Genomic DNA, 24,995 nt, shown 5'->3' with positions numbered 1-24,995 from the left:
GGCTTCAATATTTTACCTGAAGTGGTAAAATATTAACTCTAAGAAGACTGTGAAAGGTTAGATATTGAAATCCATAAAGCAACTACTAAAAAAGTAATTCAAAGAGATATAACAAAAAAAAATTGATAAGTTAAAATTGAATACTAAAAATATTCAAATAATCCAAGAGAAATCAAGAAAGGAGAGGAATGGCAGAGCGGTAAGGATAAACAGAGGAGGCAAACAGAAAACAACAAAATAATAGACCTAAATCTAACTATATCAATAAGTATATTAATTGTAAAAGGTCTAAACACACCAATTATTATGCCATATGGGATATTAAAAAAACCACGACTCAACCATATACTGTCTACAAGAAGCCCACTTTAAATACAATGACATAGCTAACTTTAAAAGGATGGAAGAAAGATCTACCAACCAACACTAATCAAAAGAAAGCTGGAGTGGCCATTGTTAATATCAGATAATGTAGATTTTAGAACAAGAAAACATAAACTCATTATGGACATGCGAAGGATGGTTTTTAATAGCAAATCCAGCCTGTTTTTCAGTGATCTGTCTGGAAAAAGCAATTTCTTCTGTTCTTTGAACTCTGGTGCCAATTGAAATCACCCAGAAAAAATGCAGAGAAATGGGTTTTCTCTGATTTTTCTCCCAGTGATTCACCCAAGGGAGAAGACTTCAAAGTAGTTTTAGAAACTGCTGCCAGCAAAGGGAAAATATGCTCAGAGTACAAAAAGATGGAGACAACTTTAAAAATCGTACTATGATCCTACAAGCCAGCAATTCCACTCCTAGGTATAAACCCAACAGAAATGTGTACATATGTGCACCAAAAGACGTGCACTAGAATGTTCATAGCAGCACAATTTATAATACCCCAAATGGGAAACCCCTCAAAATACCTATCAATACTAGAATGGATAAGTAAATTGAGGTGCATTCATACAATGGAATGTTATACAGCCATAAGAAAAAAGGAATCACAATTATATACAACCATGTGGATAAATCTCAAAACTGCACTATTGAACAGAAGTCAGACACAAAAGAAAATGTACTTTATGATTCCATTTTTATAAGTTTCAAATACGGCTCACACTATTTGGTAATGTTAGAAATCAGAATCCTTGGAGAGAATGGGGGATTTAGGGGAGACTGGTTATGTTTTGTTGATCTGGGTGCTGGTTACATGGGTGAGTGCAATGCATAAAACTGAGTTGAGCTGTATCTTTTTGTGCACTTTTGTGTACGTGTATTATGCTTCAATGAAAAGTTTAAAAATTGGTTCAAGACCGTTATTCACTGAAATTTGCACACACCGCTTTGATATTTGACATTAATGGGATGCAACTTTTATTTTAAAAGTAGAGAAGAAAGCTCACATTTTTGGTCTTTGCTCATAATGTCCAATTGTTAACAACAACATAGACTCGTTATTTTGCGTATCTCCCTCACAAATTGCCAGCCAGCTTGGTGGATGAAGCCACTTGACAAAATTGGGCAGTGTGGTGGAAAGGAAATGAGATCTCCTAAGGTTACCTGCATAACCTAATGACTCAATTAATCTCTTTGAGCCTTAGTTCCCTTATCCATAAAATGAGGTGAGAGCCCTTTCCAGGTGGGTTGTTGTAAGGTTTAAATGAGACTATGGCTGAGTAAGTGTCTGGCATGCAGTCGACTCAAATATTGAAGCTCTTTGTATACTAGGATGACATTTATGCCCTTAGCCTATTAAAATAAAAGTAGTGTGTACTTTTATGTAATATTAGTATAATAGTAACTCCCATTTTTTAGAATCAACTCTGCACCAGTTATTATCTTCTTCGTAGTCTCATTTACTCCTAAAAATCACTGAGTATTAGTCATACAACACTAATAATCACAGATCATGTAACTCTGTGGCCTAAAGATTCTTGTATATCCTCTGTAGTGGATTTTGTGGGGTGTCACCCAGATTCCACCCTTTAAGACTGAGGCCTGCATCCCCCCAGCTTCCTGGTGTGATAGAAGCTGAGGGCTCACAGCTGAATCCATCTCCAGGAATTCCCCTTAGCCAAAGGGAGTCATCTCTCCCAAGGTGCATCCCCTCCCCAGGGATGTCCTGCATCCAGTGGCTGTTCAATGCCAGGGTACAAATAGTTTGCCCTCTTGACTCAAGACAAGTTCCCCTCCAGAGCTTTCTGTAGGATCCATGAGGGCTGTGCTGCTATTGTATCCCAGTCCAGCTTCTCCCCGTGCCCCATCCAAGTACAGCCAGGAAACCTGCACCCCAAATCAGAGCCTGTTTCCTGGTACTTAACCTGCATACTCTCCTAAAAACAATCTCTTTAAGCTGACTGATATCAAGGCTCTTTGTCACCAGACACCTTTTGAGTGTTCCAGCACCATCTTTTATCTTTCCCACATACCCCTGAACTCCCGGTGTAGTGAGGTGTTTGCAGTTATCTGGGGATGCCATGTTTCTCCATATGCATGACTTCTCTTTCTCTACATCCTCTGCTCCTGCCTCATATTTCTGGTCCCCCATGAAGGACTTCAGCTCTATAATTCTTTCTGACCATCATCTTTCACAGAGTTCTTTATTCTGCTCCTGTGTACATCTAGGTCATTCTAGGGCTTACATTGTCTTATGAATGATGAATTTCCAGGGAAGTCCCCCTCCAGACTCAGCTGTGTATGGAAGTGACTGAATACTGACTGAAGAATAACAGCAATTCCCTGATCTGTCTGTAGGTGGCGCTGAGTTACCTAATGCTGGACTTAAGGCAAATTGTTCCATAAGGCACGTAATACAATTTCAGAAATGTAGACAGTTTTCCACAACAGAAACAAAACAGCCTGCCATGCAAATGTACACAAGTCATGGGGAGTGCAGGGCAATAAAAAGCTTCTAAAGGAGAAATCTTTTGACTTTTATTATGCTGTTTCTGTTGGAGGTTGTATTTCCATCAGCTCGTTATTTGTCTACAATGGAGACAGAGCGTCCGATTTAGGTGTTAGCCTAACCAGGAGTTAAGCAGAAGTAGGAGTTTCTACAAACACATAAAAGAAAAGCACAGTGACGTCCACACAAAGTATGTGACTTCTGTATACTTAAAATTCATGCCATTTTTCATATTGTAAATCGAGTACTGAAGCTGCTAATGCTGATTAGAAAGCATCAAAAAGATACCTCCCAATGTTAATAAAAATTATAGAAGAAGGTAGGTGGGTAGTTTAAAGGTCTAACAAGTCTTTAAAGGGGAGGAAATTGAATTATTCGAGTGGGGTGATTGTGGAGGGTGTCACCACCTCTTTTGAAAGAGAAAAAAGTGCCAGTTGCTTTCATTTAGAGCTAATGCCCAAGGGATTGAAAATGTAATGCATTGCTTATTGTTGTTTCTCTCGGATTATGAAAAAAATTAATCACAAAGAATTTCAGAGAGTAATAGGACAAACACCCTTGGACTCACCATCCAGAGTTGACAAGTAATTTGCATTTTGTCCTATTTGCTCCAGTTTTTAACTACAGTTTGTTTATTACTGGAAAGTCTTTGTGTAACTGAAAGTCTTAGCAGGGCTACATACAATTTTGACTTATGCCAAATTAAAGCTCTATAAAATTTGAGGGTTAAATATTGTGTAATTTAGCATTTGTTGTTTTATTGATGAAATGGTCGCAAATGAGAAGAAACCTGCAGAACAATGCCATAGGTATTTGTATTACTTAAACATTTTTGCCAAAAGCATCTTCACATGTCATTTTTCATTTTACTCCAATCAAGGTAGCCATCAATGTAAATGTGACAAGGAAGGAAACAGAAACTCAAGACCAGGGTTTGTCTCAGAGTCCCATGTCATGTTCGCAGCAGCTGGGATTAACACCCCAGCCTCTGGATATCATTCTGTTTGGCACAAAGCCCAAAACCTCAGAGGACTGCTTAATTTCAGAACTGCACTCACTAGGGCAGATTTGGGCTGTGGACAGGGCTGGTCCCTGTTTGCCTCACCACATCCAGGGTTTTTGGGAATGCTGGGCACCCACGGGGCTAGATTCAGAACCTCTAACTCCTACAGGGTAAAACCAGAGATGTTTTGGAGTTAGGAGAGGGGCTTATGGGCCTCTGTGATTTCCCTGGGGATCCATATTGAACAGGAACCCCTGAACCTAAAGGATTATCTGAAACAGTCTGGGCACCCCTGCTGCTGGGGCACCCAGCAGGGCAGAATGCAGCTTACCCAAGGCCCAGGTAGGACTTTGAAATGTTATGGATTGGATTCAGCTGCTATCAGGTTGGGACGGTAACTGTTCCCTCAGGCCCTGATGCTGTGTGCTATATAATCCACTAGGGGCCTAACACCCTGAGCTTTGTTCAATGCCAGACAGTCCTGGCTTGCATCACTGCGCTGCCACTCACTAGCTATGTGGCTTGGGCAACACTACCTGTACTTTTGTAAAAACAAGATAATTATCTAGCCCAGCACCATCCAATAGAAAAAGTATGTGCCACATGTATAATTTTAAATTTTCTAATAGCCCCATTGAAAAAATAAACATGAAATTAATTTTAATAATTTATTTAACCCAATATATCCAAAATACTATTATTTCAATGTGAAATATAAGAAAATATTAGTAAGGTATTTTACATTCTTTTTTGGGGGGTGGGGGACTAAGTCTTCAAAATGTATTTTACATGTACAGCATATCTCAGTCGAGCACAGCCACATTTCAAGTGGTCAGTAGCTCATGTGATGAGAGGCTATTAGACAGCACAGCTCTGGCTCATAGGGTCGTTGTGAGGATTAAGTGAGATATGTGAAAGCTGCTTGGCTGGACTATTATTAATATTGCTACTATTATTTTTATTATTCTTACCAACAAAAAAATTGTTCCCACACCCAGTCGAGCAGCTTCTTCACTCCATTTTCGACTCCTCGGACAATGACCCAGAAGAAATTCTACACAGAGCCAAGTTGAAAGGACCCAGGTCTCCATGACTGTTCATGTGGCCTCCATAATGGGAAATCCGTGAGTACCAACTCCTCCCATTCCTGTATTTTGCCTCTTTGTACTGTGGCTCTGCCATTCCTTCTATCAATAGGTAGAGTCTATTTCTCCACCTGTTGAATATAGGCTAGGGCCATGAAACTTGCTTTGTCCAAATTAGAAATTGTGACATAAATACAGATTTGAAGTATGCTTGCATGTTGGGCCTTGCTCTCACTCCCTGCTAGCAACCCTTCTGCCACCACACAAGTAAGTTGAGATTAGCCTGTTGGGTGATGAGCAGCACGTGCTCCTAGCTAACATTCTGCTGACCACAGGACATGTGAGTAAGGCTTTCCTAGACCATCCAGCCCTAACTGAGCCAGCCAGGATATGAAAAGCCACCTAGCTGATCCAAAGAACCATAGAAATAATAAATATTATTGTAAGCCACAAAGTTTTGAGATGCTTTGTTATTCAACAAAAATTTACTGATACAGCCTGACTCAAGACTCAGAGATTCCTCTTACCTCAGAGGGTAGTAGGGATCGAAAGTGTGGCCATCTCCCGTACTAATTATACAGGACAGGTTTCCAATATAGGGAGAGAGGAGCCACGTCAGGGAGATGGTGACATTGTCAAAGGTGAAACTCTCATTGGAGACTGTCAGCTGCAGGCCTGCAGATGAAAACACAAAAGGCTGTGTGCCACTGCAAAGCAAAATTGAATGTTTCTGTTTAAAAACGACTACTGTGCACCTGTCCTTCATCTTTAGATGGGGCTTTTAAAGTTTTTTTTAAATTAAATTTTTACTTTTTAAAGGTTTTTTGAATTTTATTTTATTTTTTGTTCATACATAATACATAACCAGGATACAGAATTTGAAGTCTTGAAAAGGGTATACAGTGAAAAGAAAGCTCCCCTCACCACTGCCACACCTCAGCTCCCTAGAGGCAACCACTGTTATTGGTATCCCGGGTCAATTTCCCGAGATATCTACACATTCACAAGCACATACGTACTTTGTTATTTATACAAGTAGTGCATACTATATTCATTATTTGGTACCTTCCGCTTTTTTCACTCAGTGTATCTTGGAGATTGTTCTATACAAATTTACTTAGAGCTGCCTTGCTCTTTTTAATAGCTGCACAGTGTACCATAATTTATATAACCAAGATTCTATTGATTGTCCAAATGTATTTTATATTTAAAAAGACAAAAGGCACCTTTAAGAAAATATACTTGGCTAAGGTGGCCGATGAACCATTGTAAGTCATTTAGTGCACATTAAATTTTATAAAACCTTGAGCTTCAAAAGTTGACATGGGGCGAGGGGTAGAATTTGCTGGGCCTTCACAAAGCCCTGGGGTAATTTCTGCAGCATAATCTTTCAGTTTCTGAGCACAAATGAGAAGAGAAAAGGTATAAGAAGCTGAATGAAAACGAAAAGGACTTTCTCCAGCTAGTCAGAAAGCCATTGAGGTCCTGATTCACAGCTATCTAAGAAGAGTCAGGATGAAGCTATGCACTTCTGGGTACAGTGGTGGGGGGTAGGGGAAGGCTGCTAGATAAAGTCCCTCCTTTCACGAATCAGAAACTGGTTGTGATCAGTACACGGTGATTCACAAGGGGACAGGATATTTGAAATCAAAGAAATATTTGGTCTATGTGATTGCCAGACCCAACTTACCTCCTGCCCTAAGCTACACATTTGTACAGTGACAGCAATACTGGGACTGGCAGATCTCCAAAGGGCACTGTTTGTCCATTAGCAAAATCAGCAAATGAGAACCGCTGCCAAAACATGTGGCCTCTTCCCAGAAAATAGAATTGAGACACCTTACTCACTCTTTTTACACCCAAACATGTCCAGCAAACTAATGTCACTGGTAAAACTTGTCTTCTCTGCCACCCTCCCCTTCTGTACTCTTTCTTCTGTGTGGTCCTCCCTTCTCCTACACCCACAGACCCTGCTCTGCTGGACGGCCCCTGGGCACCCCAACATTCCCTGACTCATCTTTTCCCTTCAGAACTTCTTGCACCATTTTGCACGCTCTCAGTAGAAGTTGCTGTTCTGACCGATTAATTTGTTAGACAACGGCATAATGTAGTTTCACAGTCGTTGGGGAAATTGGTGCTCTCATACACTGTTAGTAGCAATATAAATCAAAACAGCAACTTATGGAGGGTAATTTGGCAATATCTATTAATATTTAAAATGCACATACCCTGTGATCCAGCATTTCCACTACTAAGGATCTCTTTTCTAAAAAGGATCCCAGGCACATGTCGAGAAACAGATATGAGAATGCACAACAGAGCATAGCAGAGTGATATGTAACAACAAAAAATGGGAAGCAACCTAAATGTCCATCAGTAGAGGAACTGGCAATACATTTTGGTATTACTTATGATATGATATGTGTAATCATTAAAAGAATAAGATAGTGACTTGGAGAGACATTCGGAATATATTATCAAGTGAAAAAAAATTAGTTGTAGGCCAATGTATTTTACAGGATGATTTTTTTATAAAAATATACATATATAAATTCATACACAGCTATGTTTATGAAAACATTTTTAAAAGCAGGGAAGAATTTATTCTAAATGGTTGATAGCGGTTTTCTGTAGGACTCTAATTGTAGAATTGAAGGGGGAGATTTTTCCTTCTTGATTTATAAAACTTTTATAAATTGTGGTAATATGGGTTATTTTTATGGCTTTCAAGATTTGTATTTTTAAAAAGTCCCTGTGTGTTCTAAAATGGCACCCTATGTGAAGCATGGTGGGTGAGTGGGTAAAGGCATGTGGGAGAGATCTTTTGACTCCTTTCAATCAAGTAACCTTGGTTTTGTCTATTGCGTTTATTGAGTCACCCCACAAAATTTAGTTTGAAAGGTCTTGGAAGTAAAAAGAAATTTTTTTTTAACTCTGGCTTGACAGCTTGTTTCTACAACAAGACCCTCAAACACTTTACTTCCAGGCTAAGCCAGGTGGGGAAGTCACGCCACAGGACAGCAGTTTTGGGTAGGGAATTCGCACATAGCGGATCAGCCTCCATGGTGGCTGCTTCCTCTGCTCCAGGTAAGGCTGGACCTGGCGTGGAAACAAAAAGGGAATTCCCACACTTGGGTGGAGACTCACCTTCCCGACACTGGTACTGCACCCACAGGTAGCTGCCCTGGGTAGGGCACAGGTCTCCAAAGAAGGTTGCATTTGCTGCCACCTGGCATGCCTGCAGCCCCTGACACTGGCCTGGGAAGCACCCGCATCCCAGCAGAAAGCAAGAATGGTGCAAAGGACATAAAGAGAAGTTAGACAGAGATGAATGATTTTGCATTCATTCATTCACCCACCATACCCCCAAACAATATCTGTTGGTGTCTACTGAAGACCAGGCACTGTGCTACGTACAGCGAGAGAAGATTTCTGCCCTCAAGTAGCTCGGGGTTCAGCACAGAGGTTCTCAAATTTTAGAATACACCAGAATTTTCTGAAGGGTTTGTGAAGACACATATTTCCAGACCTCATTCACTGAGATTCTGATTCAGTGAATGTGGAGGGAAGTTTTAGAATTTGCTTTTCTAATAAGCTCCCAATGATGTCGATGCTGCTGGTCCAGGGACTTCATTCTGAGAACCACTGGCCCAGTGGCATCTATTTAAATGGCCTAAAGTTGAAACCTACACCCTACGAACTGGCAAAGAGAGGACAAGATTAGGAAGCTTGTAGCTACAGGGATACCAGGTGCCCACAGGACAGAGAGGCCAGGCAAGAAACTTCAGGGTCACCCCAATACCTCTCTCTCCTGCTTATGTATGTGAATTAAATGCCTACAGAGAAGCCTAGGAGAAGGATAGGCAGGAGGATAGGCTTGTAGCAGACCACCTGCTTTCACGGGGCCCTGCAGGCCCAATAGCAGTCATGGCAGCAGAGAGGAGAGGGCTCCCTGTGTCCTGGACAACAGAGGTTTCTGAGGCTTTTGTGCCCTCAAGAGGGTTCAGAGAGCCCCTGTAATCCCTTAAATTGAATCATTGCCATGGAGCAAATGGAACTCAGAGGCAGATTTAATCTGATTTAGAAAAACAAGGTCCTAGAGTAACTCTCCCATGGGAACGACAGATGCCACCAGGAATGTTTATCCAGCATTACTCACAGTAGCAAGGATTAAGACACAACTCATACAGCTCTCAACAGAGGAAGAGACATATTGTAGCATAGTCATACAATAGATGAAACAGATAAACTAGCACATGTATCAAGATGGATAGTATGCCTCAGAAACATAATGTTGAGGGGGAGAAAAAAAGATGAAGGAAAAGAGAAAAAAATGTACATTGTGGAATGACATATACAAGATGATATATGCAATGCAATACTATGTAATGCTTGGGTTGCACACATAGTAGGCAGGCGCCAATAAGAAGCCACACATGTGATTAATAAACACTGAATTCACAACAGGAGCAGACCAGGAAGGGCTTGACAGGAATGTTGGCTGTGTATCTAGTATTGTATTTGTCTCTTTAATGAGGGAATCTTAAGCAAATATGGCATAGTGTTAAGATTTAACAAAGTTGAGTAGTGGGTCTATGAGAGTTCACTGAAATATTTTTTATTCTTGTCTACATGTTTCAAGTATTTCAAAATTTTTTAAAAATTAAAAAAAGAGAAAGTGATGTTTCTTGTACCCAGGTTGTGTGAAGAGCAAAATGCCCACCGTCAGGGTTGATCTACTGAAGGGGTGAGCTACAGCTCCCTCGCTTCCCTGCTTGGTGCTGTGGGCAGGGACCGGCCAGTTTTCCCATTGTTGGAGGTTCAAGGTCAGATATGAATATTGTTCGAACCTTTCAGACCCCTTTGCTGGGCACAGGACATCAGGTACTGCCTGAGCTCACAGCAAGAGCTGTGGAGCCCTTGAGTCCTACCTGCCACTTCATCCTTGACGCTGACCCAGCTGCATTCCTCTTCCAGGTCTGAGGGGTGCCCAGCATCCTGGATGCAATAATGGGGAGTCTGGCGCCCATAGAAGGCATCCTGGATCTGGATGACCTCCCCAGAGCCACAGTGCATGATGGCATTGAGGCCCTCGCAGGCCAAACTCTGGCCGACACCTGTGCAAAGGTAAGGTAACAATTTAGGAGGGCTGACGATCATAGATAGGCAAGTGCTTGGTTGATGGGAAGTAGGAAAGGTCTCAGGGGCCAGGACTATGAGATACAAGGACACATTGGGAGCTGACTCAGCAGGGGTGAAAGTATTGCTCTGGAGCCAGACTGCCTGGGGTCAGATCCGGCCTAGCTACATGCTGGTTGTGTGACCCTCTGCAAATTACTTAGCTTCTCTGTGCCTCCTCTGTATAGGAGGAATTTAATACCACACCCCATAGGGTCACTAGGAAGATTAAATGAGTTGGTACATGCAGAATAAGGGCTATGTAAGTGGCAACTATTATTCCACCGATTTTGAGTCCCTTCCTTGAGCCTTATCTGAAAACAATGCCTGACATACAACAGATGTTAAACTAGCATTTGTTGAATGAATGAGTGATTTTGATGAGTCTTCATATTAGTCCTATGAGTTGAGCAGTTCTCCCCATTAGGAACATCAGGCTCGGCGGATCACCGTGCTGAGACCCCACTGTAGCCTGGTTCCTAGCATGTGGTCCACACTCAGTAAACATTTGTTGAAAAAGAATGACCTGGTTAAGGTGTGCACAGCCAGAAAGTGCTGATTTCAAACTGCATGGTGGGAATGATGCAAAGTAGGGGTTGGGACCAAAATCTGTGTTCATTTCCTATGGCTGCTATAACAAATTACTACAAACTTAGTGGCTTAAAACAGTACAAATTTATCATATTGTAGTTATGAAGGTTAGAAGTCCAAAAATGGGTCTTACTGAGCTAATATCAAGGTGTGGGTAGGGCTAGCTCTTTCTGGAGCCTCTGGTGGAGAATCTGTCCCCTAGCCTTTTCCAGCTTCTAGAGGCTGCCCACATCCCTTGGATTGTGGCCCCTTCTTCCAACTTCAAAGCCAACAGCATAGCATCTTCTAGTCTCTCTCTTTCTGACCATAGGCAGACTAGGTCCAAGTCCCATCTCTGTCACTTCCCAGCTGTGTGGCCTTGGGCAAGGAACTTACCCTTTCTGAGCCTTACTTTTCTTGATAGTGGGCCTACAATAGAATAGTAGAGTGACTTTTATTATGTTGAATAAATGTACTTGGAGTGCCAAGCTCAGTGCTGGAATTCCTGCTTGATACGTTAGCTGTTCATAGTGTGACCCTGGTGTGGCTCTAAGACCCAGGGGGCTGACAGAGTCTGAGAGACAGACTTGAAGTTGGGATGCAGGAAGGAGCAGAGACTTAAGGGGGCTGTGACAAAAAGAGAGAGATGTTACATAACACACAGATCCCCACAGCTTCCATGTTTTCAGAAACAGCCACATAGGGGAAGTTAAGCCTATGTGCGCCTATTTAAAGCTGAGTAGTGGGTGGATAGAGCAGGGGCCCCTCTAAGTGTCCAAACCCAGAATGGGGCCTGGGAGCCAGGAGCTTAGAGCCAGGAAGGGGGCTGGGCCCAGGAAGCCCAGAAGCTTCTGTCAAGCCTGGCTTGAGGGTCAAGGGACCATGGGGAGGCCCAGATCTAAGATTAGGCCCCAGTGCCAGTCCCCACATGGCAGGCAGGACCTGGTGTGGGACCATGGACCACTCCTGCAGGGACTTTTACACAATCCCTAGGGAGTGGTGCCCAGGGCCTACACAGGAGGTCAGGCATGGGCAGCAGCTGGAAAGGGCACAAGAGCAAAGCGGTGAGATTTGGAGGTGGAGTGTAGGGGTGGGGTGCTCAGATCCAGGCTGGCTGGGGAACAGAAGTCAAAGGTGAGGGAGAGCAGCCTGCTGGGACAGCATCTCCCTTCATGGGAGGGCTGGAAGAGGAGTATAAATAGGGCTGAGCATTTCCCCGTAGATCCAGGTATGTGAGGAGGAAAGACCAAGAGAGACCAGCAAAACTAGTAAGTGAACAGGGAGAGCAAGGATGTGTGCTGGAGAGACAGAGTGAGACACAGAGAGACATAGTGTCACATAGACAGAGACGGGTGAGCATTTAGAGAGAAAGAGAGAGACAGATATAGAGATAGAGACAGAAACACAGAGAGACAGAAAGAGAAACAGAGCATCACTCAGAGACAGATAGGCATTTAGAGGGACAGAGAGACACACACAGAGAGAAACAGAGAGACACTGAAATAGAAGCAAAGAGACACAGGGATAGACAGAGAGACATGGAGACAAAGAAACAAGGACAGAGAGACAGAGAGAAAGAGACAGGTCAAAGGAAGTAGACCCCACAACAGAGGCCGAGGCCCCACTGTAGCCTGGTTCCTAGCATGTGGTCCACACTCAGTAAACATTTGTTGAAAAAGAATGACCTGGTTAAGGTGTGCACAGCCAGAAAGTGCTGATTTCAAACTGCATGGTGGGAATGATGCAAAGTAGGGGTTGGGACCAAAATCTGTGTTCATTTCCTATGGCTGCTATAACAAATTACTACAAACTTAGTGGCTTAAAACAGTACAAATTTATCATATTGTAGTTATGAAGGTTAGAAGTCCAAAAATGGGTCTTACTGAGCTAATATCAAGGTGTGGGTAGGGCTAGCTCTTTCTGGAGCCTCTGGTGGAGAATCTGTCCCCTAGCCTTTTCCAGCTTCTAGAGGCTACCCACATCCCTTGGATTGTGGCCCCTTCTTCCAACTTCAAAGCCAACAGCATAGCATCTTCTAGTCTCTCTCTTTCTGACCATAGGCAGATTAGGTCCAAGTCCCATCTCTGTCACTTCCCAGCTGTGTGGCCTTGGGCAAGGAACTTACCCTTTCTGAGCCTTACTTTTCTTGATAGTGGGCCTACAATAGAATAGTAGAGTGACTTTTATTATGTTGAATAAATGTACTTGGAGTGCCAAGCTCAGTGCTGGAATTCCTGCTTGATACGTTAGCTGTTCATAGTGTGACCCTGGTGTGGCTCTAAGACCCAGGGGGCTGACAGAGTCTGAGAGACAGACTTGAAGTTGGGATGGAGGAAGGAGCAGGGACTTAAGGGGGCTGTGACAAAAAGAGAGAGATGTTACATAACACACAGATTCCCCACAGCTTCCATGTTTTCAGAAACAGCCACATAGGGGAAGTTAAGCCTATGTGCGCCTATTTAAAGCTGAGTAGGGGGTGGATAGAGCAGGGGCCCCTCTAAGTGTCCAAACCCAGAATGGGGCCTGGGAGCCAGGAGCTTAGAGCCAGGAAGGGGGCTGGGCCCAGGAAGCCCAGAAGCTTCTGTCAAGCCTGGCTTGAGGGTCAAGGGACCAGGGGGAGGCCCAGATCTAAGATTAGGCCCCAGTGCCAGTCCCCACATGGCAGGCAGGACCTGGTGTGGGACCACGGACCACTCCTGCAGGGACTTTTACACAATCCCTAGGGAGTGGTGCCCAGGGCCTACGCAGGAGGTCAGGCATGGGCAGCAGCTGGAAAGGGCACAAGAGCAAAGCGGTGAGATTTGGAGGTGGAGTGTAGGGGTGGGGTGCTCAGATCCAGGCTGGCTGGGGAACAGAAGTCAAAGGTGAGGGAGAGCAGCCTGCTGGGACAGCATCTCCCTTCATGTGAGGGCTGGAAGAGGAGTATAAATAGGGCTGAGCATTTCCCCGTAGATCCAGGTATGTGAGGAGGAAAGACCAAGAGAGACCAGCAAAACTAGTAAGTGGACAGGGAGAGCAAGGATGTGTGCTGGAGAGACAGAGTGAGACACAGAGAGACATAGCATCACATAGACAGAGACGGGTGAGCATTTAGAGAGAAAGAGACAGATATAGAGATAGAGACAGAAACACAGAGAGACAGAAAGAGAAACAGAGCATCACTCAGAGACAGATAGGCATTTAGAGGGACAGAGAGACACACACAGAGAGAAACAGAGAGACACTGAAATAGAAGCAAAGAGACACAGGGATAGACAGAGAGACATGGAGACAAAGAAACAAGGACAGAGAGACAGAGAGAAAGAGACAGGTCAAAGGAAGTAGACCCCACAACAGAGGCCAGCTCACCAAACTCGCAGATGAAGGCAAATGGCTGCGTGCAGTTGTCCGAGGCAGCCCACCTGGAGGAAGGGTCCCTTCCAATGTAACCGCAGGTGTTGGGAGCAGGAGCGGCCTGCCCTCCATGCCAGTGACTGTAGTTCACATTCGAGGTGTCCAGCCAGATCCCCAGCCCTGGGATGGGAACACAGCCACCAGGACTTGGAAATATTCTTTTGATCCCTTTTTACATACAGGGCTTGCCTAGCTCAGCTCCTTGTGTGAAGTAAACACTCAATCAATGCTGACAGACTGAATGCCTCAATTTCCCACGCCAGCAACGGGCATTTCCTGGCTGTTATCTTCTAACACTTAAACAGGAGAATTCAGCCCAAACACCAGATGCCGAATTGAAGAGCCCACAAGGTGGTTGGATTAAATAAATGACACTTCAGCTCTATCTAACTATGATCTAAAAAACAGCACAAAAGTGTGCCACGGGTTGTTAAAAGGCATTCCACACGTAGGAGGGCCCTTGTCAAGTATATCTGGGCAGTTCTGAGTTAAATGGAAGCAGTTTTTGTTATTTCAGGACCCTTCAGAGCTTTCAATACACTGATGTGACTCTTGAAGAAGTGTTATGTGTGTGTGGGTATGTGTACACTACAGAGCATTTCAAGGACACTGGCGATCTAGAAAACACTAGATATAAAATATTTATTGTGAAGACTCAAAAATGTGTTCATTAAAAAACACCTATAGAAAAGAATCCATACAAATGGTTAAAAAAATTCAGAGTAAAAAAGGTATAAAATGAAAACATCTTCCCTCTCCCAACCAACCTATGGACTACTCCCACTATTGTTGTTTCTTGTGAGTTATTCCGGGCTGAGTTTTATTCATCTATCAGCATCCGCGAGTGCCTGAAGTATATTTACACAAATGCTATTGTATTGCACACAGCATTCTATCTTTTGCTTCCTAAATAACATTACATATTGGAGGTTGTTACACATAAGGCTACTTAAATCGTTTTCTGTAACATTCATGCAGTATCCCTTGAAGATTTTATTTTTTATTTTTTAATTTATTCTATTTTTCAATTACAGTTGACATTCAATGAAGATTTTAAATAGATACAACTCCTTTAACTACACATGAATGAACAGTCAATATACAAATACCCACCGCAATTGCTGCATCTAGAAAGCAAGAAACCATTCAAGAGTTATTGCCTGAAGATGTATAGTAGAATTTACATCCCTTGGCTGTGAGTTTCCCAAAATGAGCTCCCCTGACTGCTTCTTTATTTAGGCATTTCCATCCACTCTGGTATATTTCTCTAGATACTTAGCTCAAACCACGTTACTCGTTTCTAAAACTCAGTAGTTTCTACAGGGCAATATGACTTGGCAGGACACTGGCTTGAGACCTCACTGCCCTTCACTAGCAGTGTCATCATGAGCAGAGTGTTTCCTCTTTCTAGACTTCATTTTCTTCACCCGTAAAATAAGAGTAGCAATGCCTACCTCATGGGGCCGGTGTCAGGATTAAATACCAATGTTTATTTGTCCAGTTTTTGATATGTATGGGCACTGAGACAACAAAAATGGCCAGAATATGATTCCTTTCCTTGAAGAGCTCATTGTCTAGGGGTGGGGGAAGATATCTAAATTACTAAAGCCATGTCAAATGGGCACTTGGAGAGGTGAGGACAAGGTCCTACACGTGTACAGAGAAGGACTCGCCCGGCTGTGCCAGGGGTAGGGGAAGGAGTCCTCACAGAGTAAAGGTTAAGTGAGAGTTTCCAGGAGGACCATTAAAATCAGATGATATGATGTGGATGGAGTCACAATATAAGCACTTATCTGCTTCAGTTTCATAACAAGGTGGTGGGGGGAAGACATGTGAAATTGCTTTGAAAATAACTTAGTAATTATTCCTTGAAACTCAGTTCTCTCACCTGTAAAATAGGGACAATAATAATTAACTCATTAGTTATCATAGGATTCAATGTGATAATGGACATGAAGCACTCAGGATAGTGCTGGGCACTATTCTACCATGAACCAAAGATGTCATAGCTAGTATTATTATTAGGCCCATGCAAAGAAATGCACATTTCTAGAGCATCAGTTATGTTCCGGATTTTGTGCAAAGTACTGCACATAAATTATTTTATTTGATGCACAAAGAGGAGAGTATCTTACCACGAGTATTGGGATATATTAATATGTTCTCTGGAGCTCTGGGTAAGAAGCAATGGTCAGAATTGCAGCCACAAACTCCTGTAAAACATAGTTATCACAGCACCTACCTTCTGTGGTTCCATTCTGAGCAGAGTTCCCTGTGAGTCCAATCCACCATTCCCTGTCCTGGGAGATGTGTTTCTGTAGAAACCACTGGGTGCCTTCATCATGAATAAAGACCAAATGGCCACCTCGCCTCTCACACCAGTTCTGGGCACCATAGAAGGAGCGGCCAAGAGGCACAAATTCATAGCAAGAGTCTCTGAAAGCCACTTGGCTCTTAGAGCAAAAGCTGCCCTCCTCTGGCCTAGCAGTAGTGGCCATAAACCTCAGAGAGAGTCCCAGGAGTACCAAGCTTGCTGCATTCATCCTTGAACTACTAGTGGAGAGTCTGGATGGAGCTAGCTCTCACTCCTTAATATTGCCTTGACAACCAGCTGCCATCCATCTTTCCTTCTCTCTTTGCATCAAATAATAGTGACTACCTCTTGTTTAAGAAACAAAGGCTCAGGATGAATGTGTCTGCAGTTTTGCTTCCCCCAGCTCTTTGTTTAATGCCAGTTCCAAATCCAATTAATTTGCAAAATGGTCTTCTAGAGAAAGATAAAGCTGCTATATCATCTGTCTGCTTGTCATTAGGTCAACTGTTAGCTTCCGATAAAAATACCTTGCTGTTGGTTTTGTCATTACCCTTGAAGGCCAAATGCTTCATTAGAAGCTATCAGCATGTGGGAAGTATGTGATAAAAGAAAAATGGCAGGGAAGTTAGAGTTATGGGATTGTAAAAAACAAGGTTGCACTCATATCCAATCTTATTGTCTAGAATGGCCACTGTGCCCAAATGATAATCACATTCTCCCCAGCATGGCTTAAATCTTAATGGAGATTTTTTTCCCTTCTCTGATTCATCACATTACCACTCATGCTTGTTAGAGAATAAAGGTTTCCTGTAAAATTTATTTGATGTCATCATGAAAATAAGCTCTTAGAACTTTAAACCTTCCCATCCTCGTCTGATGTCTAAACCCTCCAACGGCTGTCCATGGTCTATGGATCAAGTTTAAACTTCTTAGCTTTATAAACAAGGCTGTATATGAACTGATCCCTGACAATTATTTCCAAACACACCTCCCAAAATGTGGGAAACCAGGCTTTCTCACCCATTGCCAATGGAAGTGTAAATTTGTACAACCTCTATTGTGGGCAATGTGACAATATTAAAATTTTAAAAGCACAAGTGCTGTAATGTAGCAATTCCATTTCTAGGAATTTCACCTATGGATAAATTCATACATATGTGAAATGTCATAGTAATGTCATATTCGTTGTAGAATTTCTTAAGAAGGAAAAATTGGAAACAACCTAAATGTCCATTGATGGGAAACTGGTTAACAAAATGTAGTACATCCGATATACACACTAAAAAACGAACCAATTCTTTGTATTTAGAAGGATCTCTAAGAGTTTTGCTAATATGAAAAGAAAATTATGAGACATTGTTGATAGTCTAATGCCATTTACATAAATACATATGACTCTTTATTTGTATGTATATAATATATCTCATAAAGGACATACAAGAGACTTGCAATAGTGATTGCCTGGGTGGAGGGACTAGGTGAGTGGGAGACTGAAGAGGGAGCAGACTTTTGTTTCATTGACCACTTTTTTTTAACTTTCTATTTTGTGCCATGTGAATGTATTATCTGTTCAAAAAATAAATAAATTCTTTTAAAAAAACCTTATGGGCCCGTCATCTCTCCCACAAGCTCTAAGTCACAGCTCTTCCTAACTATCATAATTAATTGCTGGTGACTTTTCTTCACAGCTCTGTGTGCTCCTGTGTTGTCCCTTCTTCCAGGAACTGCTTTCTCCCTAGTCCTTCCCTGACCACCTTCAAGATTCAGCTCAAATCTCATTTCCTTTGTGAACTTTGTAGAACTTGCCTCATATATACTTCTCTTCTCTGAATTTTATTTCATTTTTAAATAAATCTTTACTAAGATATAATTCACATGCCATACAATTCACTCATTTAAAATATACAAATTAATGTATTACAAGTATCTTCACAGTATTGTACGACCATTATGACAATCAATTTTAGAACATTTTCATCATTAGCATTCACATCTCATTTTCTCCTCCCCCCAGCTCCTGACAACCACTAATCTGCTTTCTGTCTCTATAGATTTGTCTATTCTGGATATTTCATGTAAATAGAATCATGCATATGATGATGGCTTTATTGTGACTGGCTTCTTTCACTTTAGCATAGTGTCTTCAAGATTAATCCATCTTGTAGCATGTATCAGTGATTCATTCCTTTTCATTTGAGGGGGCGCTCAATGCAAGTTTATAGAGTAAAAGTCGAATAAATGGTTTTCCAGAACTAATGAATCTCTACCTTTGTTTGCCTTTCTGAATAATGTTTGTTGTTCATGGTTATTTCCAAAATTAATTAAATTTGCCAAAATTACTATGTTATTTTAGTGATGGAAAAAATTGTTTTAACTATGAGTACCAAAGTTCTTCTTGGAAACCTTTTCTTTAGGAAAATACCTGCATAGGCCATTCAGATTGGGACAGAGGAGACACCATGGGCATGGTTTATACTATTACAACAAAAACAGTGCTTGATAAAATGGTCTGCGTAAGAAGTTAGTAATTCAAGGTTGAAGAAGGGAGCCATGCAATGTGATGGGACCCAGGAGTCTTCAAAAGAGGTGTCAGGTAAACAGTTTCTCCTGGCAGGGTGGCCACAGAGCTTAGAGAACACAGTTATCTAATATTTGATTTTAAGTTGTTACCTTGCTCTGACATGTCTTTTTTTTGTTCCCTGCCCCTTTCACCTTCTAGCCTCTGGCAAACACTACCCTTTATCTCTATGGATTTACCTGTTCCAGACATTTCATATAAATGGAATCATACAATATGTGATCTTTGTACCTAGCTTCTTTCACTCAGCATAATATTTTCAAGATTCATCCATGTTGGAACGTATATCAGTCCTTCATTCCTTTTTATGGCTGGATACTATCCCATTATACAGCTAGACCACATTTTGTTCATGCATTCATCCACTGATGGACATTTGGGTTGTTTTATTCTGTGAATTTCTTGCAAGGAAGGAATAATGTCTCTTAAAATCTCTGTTTATCCCATGGCTGGCACTTGATAGGACTCAATGAACATTTGCCAGCCTGACCCCATTGCCTAGGTCCCTGGGGCTGATCGTTATACCCTCTCCCTTTCCCAGAAGTCCTTCCAAGTCCTTGGGAGTAGCCCTGCCAGACAGAGCCCAGGGCAGGATTCGATGTCATCACTGAGTCACAGGCTGGGCAGAACTGGTCTCTTATCTCTGGGAGCCAAGCTTCTAATTACTTCCATTAGAAAACTATGTGGAAGGCCTCACACAGAGATAATGTATCTCCTGGGTAAAGGCTCAATTTATGTCACTGATGGAACATGCTGGGAGACATTTGATAAGTAATGCAAGTCTGCAGGCTAAATTCCATTTTCACATTCTTTACATTCTGATAAACTGCAGACTCCTGGGCATGGAAGCAGTCTTGATGATGTCAGCTCCTAGTGTGCCTTAACCTCTGTGTACATGAAGAAAGGAAGCAGGATATGGCTGAATGCATGTGAGCGTGTTTCCAATGATCTGATGCAGCTGTCTGAGCCACCTAATCCTGATTTTTAGGATGAGCAAATGAAAACAGAAAGAGAGGAAAAGAACCGAGGAAAGAACCATAAGAACAAAATCCTGTGGCCTAAACATCCCAGTCCTGGGAATGGACCCATTTTAGTTTGGGTTCCCCCAGAAGCCAGCTGAGACAAGAATTCAAGTGCCAGCAGTTTATTTGTGAGGGGAATGCAGGAAACAGTGGCAAGGGAGGGGGTAGTCCATTGCTCTATACAAACTGGTGTTTTAATTGGTCATAAGGAATCTCTGTCTTCCATTCGCTCAAAAACACAACATAGCAAAAGAATTTCCATGATCCCATTACTCTAAAATATTTTCATTTCTTTGTGGTTCTTTGGAGTGCTTCTTGCCTTGAAGATGGATGTTTATCCAGAAAAACCATAGTGTACATATAATTAATTTGTATTGCATCTTGCATTTCCCACTTATCATTTGATGATAAGCCCTTTTCATGTTACTCAAGGGCTTTGAAATTGGCATGATGGTGGCTGTGCCTTCTTTCTCTGAATAGACATTACTAAACAATTCTCATGTCACTAGATATTTTGTGTGGTGTTAGTCATCTGTTTGTCATATGTTCAGTCTTGCTATTCTAGTCAACACTGCTGTGAACATCTTGTACTTACCTGTTAGCCTGGGCTGAATTAGCTCCTGAAGGTTGTAGCAGATACTGTCAATATCCCACCTTAACCGATCACACTTACCATGTAAGGCTTCTAAATGTAAGCACCTGTGGCTCTTTGCCTCCCTTTGCATGGGAGGGGCAGGATAGAAGCACCTGGAAGTTAGCACCTCTTAGGAGAAGCTCTCACTTTGATTGACCACAGTTGGTGGACCAATCCCCCAGCTCCCTCAAAGTAACTCTGAGACATGTTCACACCATCTCTGGAGTCAGAGTGAGTTTTGGTTGCCTGCAGTGGTAATGGCCTTGATAATTCACCTAATGTTTCCTTCCCTGTTTCACTTCCCCACTCTGCTGGCTGGCCTTTCCTGAGTTCACCCCCATATAAACCACTTGTGCTTAAATCTTTGTCTTAGGGTCTGCTTCTGCAAGAGCCCAAATTTAGACAGGTCTGTTTCCAAGACTGTGATGCTGGCCCACAGGGTATGAGCATCTTTATGATTCTTTGCAATGGACTCGATGCCTATTTAAACTAAGTTAATTATCTTTCTGTTGTTCATGTTGCCGATCCCACATGAAAACTCAGACTGCCAGATCAAATCCTGGGAAACATGTTCACACAGCTAAGCTGTGTCCCCTATACTTTCTTGATGGTTTCAGTTCTATACTTGGGTACTGTCTCTGAGCAACTGATAACCTCAGTCATTGGATGGTGAGCAGTATTCTCTAGCTCTTTTAGACATGTATGTAGGTGAGCCCTTCGTGTTTGCTCACTTATGCTAAGATGTTTGCTTCTTTAGGGTGTCTGGTAACCTGGATCTTGAAGGACTAGCCAGGAAGAAAAGGGTGGGGTGGGGGTAGGGTAGGGAAGAGCTGGTAGAAAGGGCGTCTCAGAGAGAGGCCCAGAATGCCAAATCCTTATTTCTTGTTAGTGTCCCAGAATCAACATAAACTACAACACCCTACATTATCCTACATTATCTTCCGTGGGTGGTCTGCTATGGCCCATCACACCTCCATGCTTTTGCACATGATATCTCTCTACTGAGAATGTCTTCTCTTATATGCTTGCTTGTATACTTATTCCTTTTTCAAACATAGTTTAAGTATAAACCTCTTCTCAAACCTTCCCAGGCTCTACAGGAGTTAATTACTACATCTTTCATGTTCTCAGAGCAGCTTAACCTACTTCTATCTTAGCGCTGTTTAAAAGTTTTTAGCCTTAAAAATGAGAGCAGAGAGAAACTATGAGAACTCAGCTGAAAAAAAAAACAAATCCTCTTACAGCCTTTTTAATTTCTACTTTTAAATACTTCTTTTGCTTAATAACTATTGTAGGTTCAATTGTATCCTACAAAAAGATACGTTGAAGACCTAACCCTTTGTACCTGTGAATATGACCTTATCTGGAAATAGGGCCTTTGCAGATGTGATTAAGATGAGGTCATGTTGGATTTTGGTGGGCCCTAATTCAATGACTGGTATCCTTATAAGAAAAGAGAAACCTGGACACAGAGGCACACAGACAAAAAGGGAAGAACAGCCATGTGATGACAGAAGCAGAAGTTGAAGTGATGTAGCTGCACGTCAGGAAACATCAAGAATTTCTAAGCAACCACCAGAAGTTGGAAGAGGCAAGGAGGGCTTCTTCTCTGGAGACTTCAGAAGGATCATAGTTCTGCCAACACCTTGATTTTGGACTTCTGGCCTCCAGAACTGTGAGAGAATAAAGTTCTATTTTTTTAGCCATTGAGTTTGTGGTACTTTATTGTGGTAGCCCTAACAGACTAATGCAATGACAATGTAGCACAATGAGGCCATGTGACATTCATCCGTTCAATAAATAAATATTTGTTGTATACCTACTGTTTACCAGGCACTATGCTAAACTCTGGATTTTAAATAGGAGGGTGACATGATCAGGTTTGAATATTAGCTGGAACACCCGGTAGCATTAGGGAAGACAGATTGGAGGGGGTGGCACTGGAGGCAAGGAGACCACATGAGGAGGCTGCTCCCAAGAGGTCAACGATAGTGAGGACAGTGACTAGGAGGCTGGAGGAGAGAATAATCTGAAAAATTATTTAGGAGGTAGAAATGTCAGGACTACAGTTTAGGCTATATAGTTATTATTTAAAATGAATTTTTGTCCAGCCTCACTGATTGGGCCCTGCGTACATGGTGGAAAATTGAAGTGTTCCAGCTCATTCACTAGAAAGCATTTCCTTTTCTACCAGTAATGCCCATAGTATTTCGATCTCATCAATTCTACTTCCCAAGTGTTGCATATTATTATTATTAATAGTAATTATTATTGTTGTTATTATTATTTGCATTCCTTTCTTTCTCGTTAGTCTCTGAGCTCACTGAGGTTAGGAGCTATAATTTCTCATTTTTCTATCTCTAATACCCAATATGACATTAGTTTCTGCTGTCCAGTAGGATTTTGCGGAATTAATGAAAGCTCTTAAATGTTAATTGCCCGTGTGGTCTTTCCTTTAGTGATGAAATGTTCACTCCAGCCATCCTAGGGCGGCTCTCGCACCACTCCCTGCACCCTGCTCCCCACACAGGCCTGTGGAGAGTGCAGGTTCTCACCACTACGCTTCTCCCTCAGGGGAGGCAGCTGCCACTTTTGCTGGGACTTTGCCTGTCACCTTGAACCCTGCAACTTCGAGATTTCCACATTATCTACTCAGCTTATCACCCTGGATAATTAAAGGTACTGTTTAGAAGGTAACTTAATTGGAAAATTGTAAAGTAATTTAGATATGACAACATTATCTCCAAAAGGGAAATATTAACTCATTTGAGGCAATAACTTTGTAATAGAAGATACAGAATTGTAAAATAAGGCTTTTTTTTTTATAGCACAAAAATTTTTTTTTTTAATTCAGTTTTTACTTCCTTACCTCATGACTATTTTATGGGTGCAGCATATTTTGTGGAATAAGTGGCCTCAAGGAAGGGTAGCCTCCTCTTCTTGAATCCTTTCCCAAAATTACAAAGTAAGAGGATCCCACAGTTCAAATCTTCCACCTCTGCCACATGTCGTGTGATCTCTGGCCCAGCGGCACAAACTCCATTTGCTTCCTCGATAAAAAAGAGATGATAATAGTGCCTGCCAGGTCTGTGCCAGGATTAGAAGACATGATATGCACAGATCCAGAGTAGGGGCCACCCATCTGTGAATGCCTTTTCTTCTCCTTCCCAAAGGGAGAAAGCAAAGCCTTCCTGCTTGCTCTGAGAGCATCTCGGACCTCTGAAGGGCAGACCAGAACTCTGTGTAAGATGAGGTACTCCCTTTCACGTTCTCATTGCCTTGTTCTCTTATGCACTGGCCAGTTTTCATCCCATTTTAAGGCACTGAATGCATTATAGAAGTTGTTTGTGGAACATCATTTTTGTTTGCATATCTCCCCTGTTTCCAACAAACCCCGTGACATAGATATTGCCATCCTGTTTTGCAGAGTAAAGTGAAGTTCAGAGGGATCATGTGACAATGGTCACAGAGTTTTTAAATTGCAGGGCTGAGATCCCAACCCTGGTCTTCTGATCTCTAAGACTTGAATTCTTTTGTCTGCACCAGAACTGCTTTCCTTGGTGGTGTGATTTTTTTTCCTGACCCCTCAGCGTATGCCAGACATTCTCATTTAATACTTACAAGAACGCTGCTTTCACAACCTAGAAATAAATAACCCTGACACGGATACACATGTTTAGACTAGATAGCAGAATAAATTGGCAAGCTATTATAAGACTTAATGGAAAATGTAGGTCAAAGGGAAGAGCCTTCTGAGAGAATGGGGAAGAAAGGGAAGTAACAATGATTGATAACTGTTTGGGACTAGAGGCTAGACACTTGATCTACAATAACCTTGAGATTTTGATATCATTATGCCCCTATTTTACAGTTAAGGAAATGGAGGCTCAGAGAGGGTAAGTAATATAGCCCAGATACACAGAAAAAGGAGGAATGCGAATCTAGTATCAATACAAATGTGTAGTATGTTCCACTGGACCCGGGCTTCTCAGTGTCTGCTACACATAAGAATGAGGGCTGGGTTCCATCCTCAAGGACTCGGAATTAGTGGGTCTGCAGTGTGGCCCAACCAGATGACTGGAATGTACAGCCAAGGTGGAAGCACAGCCAGACCAGGATGCTCTCAGCCTGCGCCCTAGAAGACTGTCTCGGCCCAGACCTGACAATCATTACACTAAGCTGCAGCTCCTCCCCGTTTCCTTACTCTACCTAGAGAGGAATGGCTGGTACTTTCTTTAAGCAGCTTGAGTTAAGATGAGTTTATGAACTCATCACCCAATATTCATAACAACTTGAATATGGATATTACATTGAGGTGCACAAATACA

At 42.2% G+C, this 24,995-nt stretch overlaps 1 protein-coding gene across 1 annotated transcript in view; it reads right to left on the bottom strand.

The window, feature by feature from the left end:
* Positions 1-17,976, bottom strand: part of PKD1L2 (polycystin 1 like 2) — an 87,349-nt gene extending 69,373 nt beyond the window's left edge. The window contains exons 1-5 of the mRNA XM_006909849.2: positions 16,362-17,976; positions 14,075-14,239; positions 9,910-10,095; positions 8,126-8,236; positions 5,506-5,653 (exon numbers count right to left, since the gene is read on the bottom strand). Of these exons, the coding sequence (XP_006909911.1) occupies positions 5,506-5,653; positions 8,126-8,236; positions 9,910-10,095; positions 14,075-14,239; positions 16,362-16,662 (911 nt within the window). The 5' untranslated portion in view covers positions 16,663-17,976. The remainder of the gene's footprint in view (positions 1-5,505; positions 5,654-8,125; positions 8,237-9,909; positions 10,096-14,074; positions 14,240-16,361) is intronic.
* Between the last annotated feature and the right edge of the window lie 7,019 nt (positions 17,977-24,995).

This window comes from Pteropus alecto, unplaced genomic scaffold (assembly GCF_000325575.1).
Source record: "Pteropus alecto unplaced genomic scaffold, ASM32557v1 scaffold42, whole genome shotgun sequence".
NCBI classification, from domain to species: Eukaryota; Metazoa; Chordata; class Mammalia; order Chiroptera; family Pteropodidae; genus Pteropus; species Pteropus alecto.
Note: the sequence above shows the minus strand (reverse complement) of the source record. Positions and strands in the feature narration are given on the sequence as shown.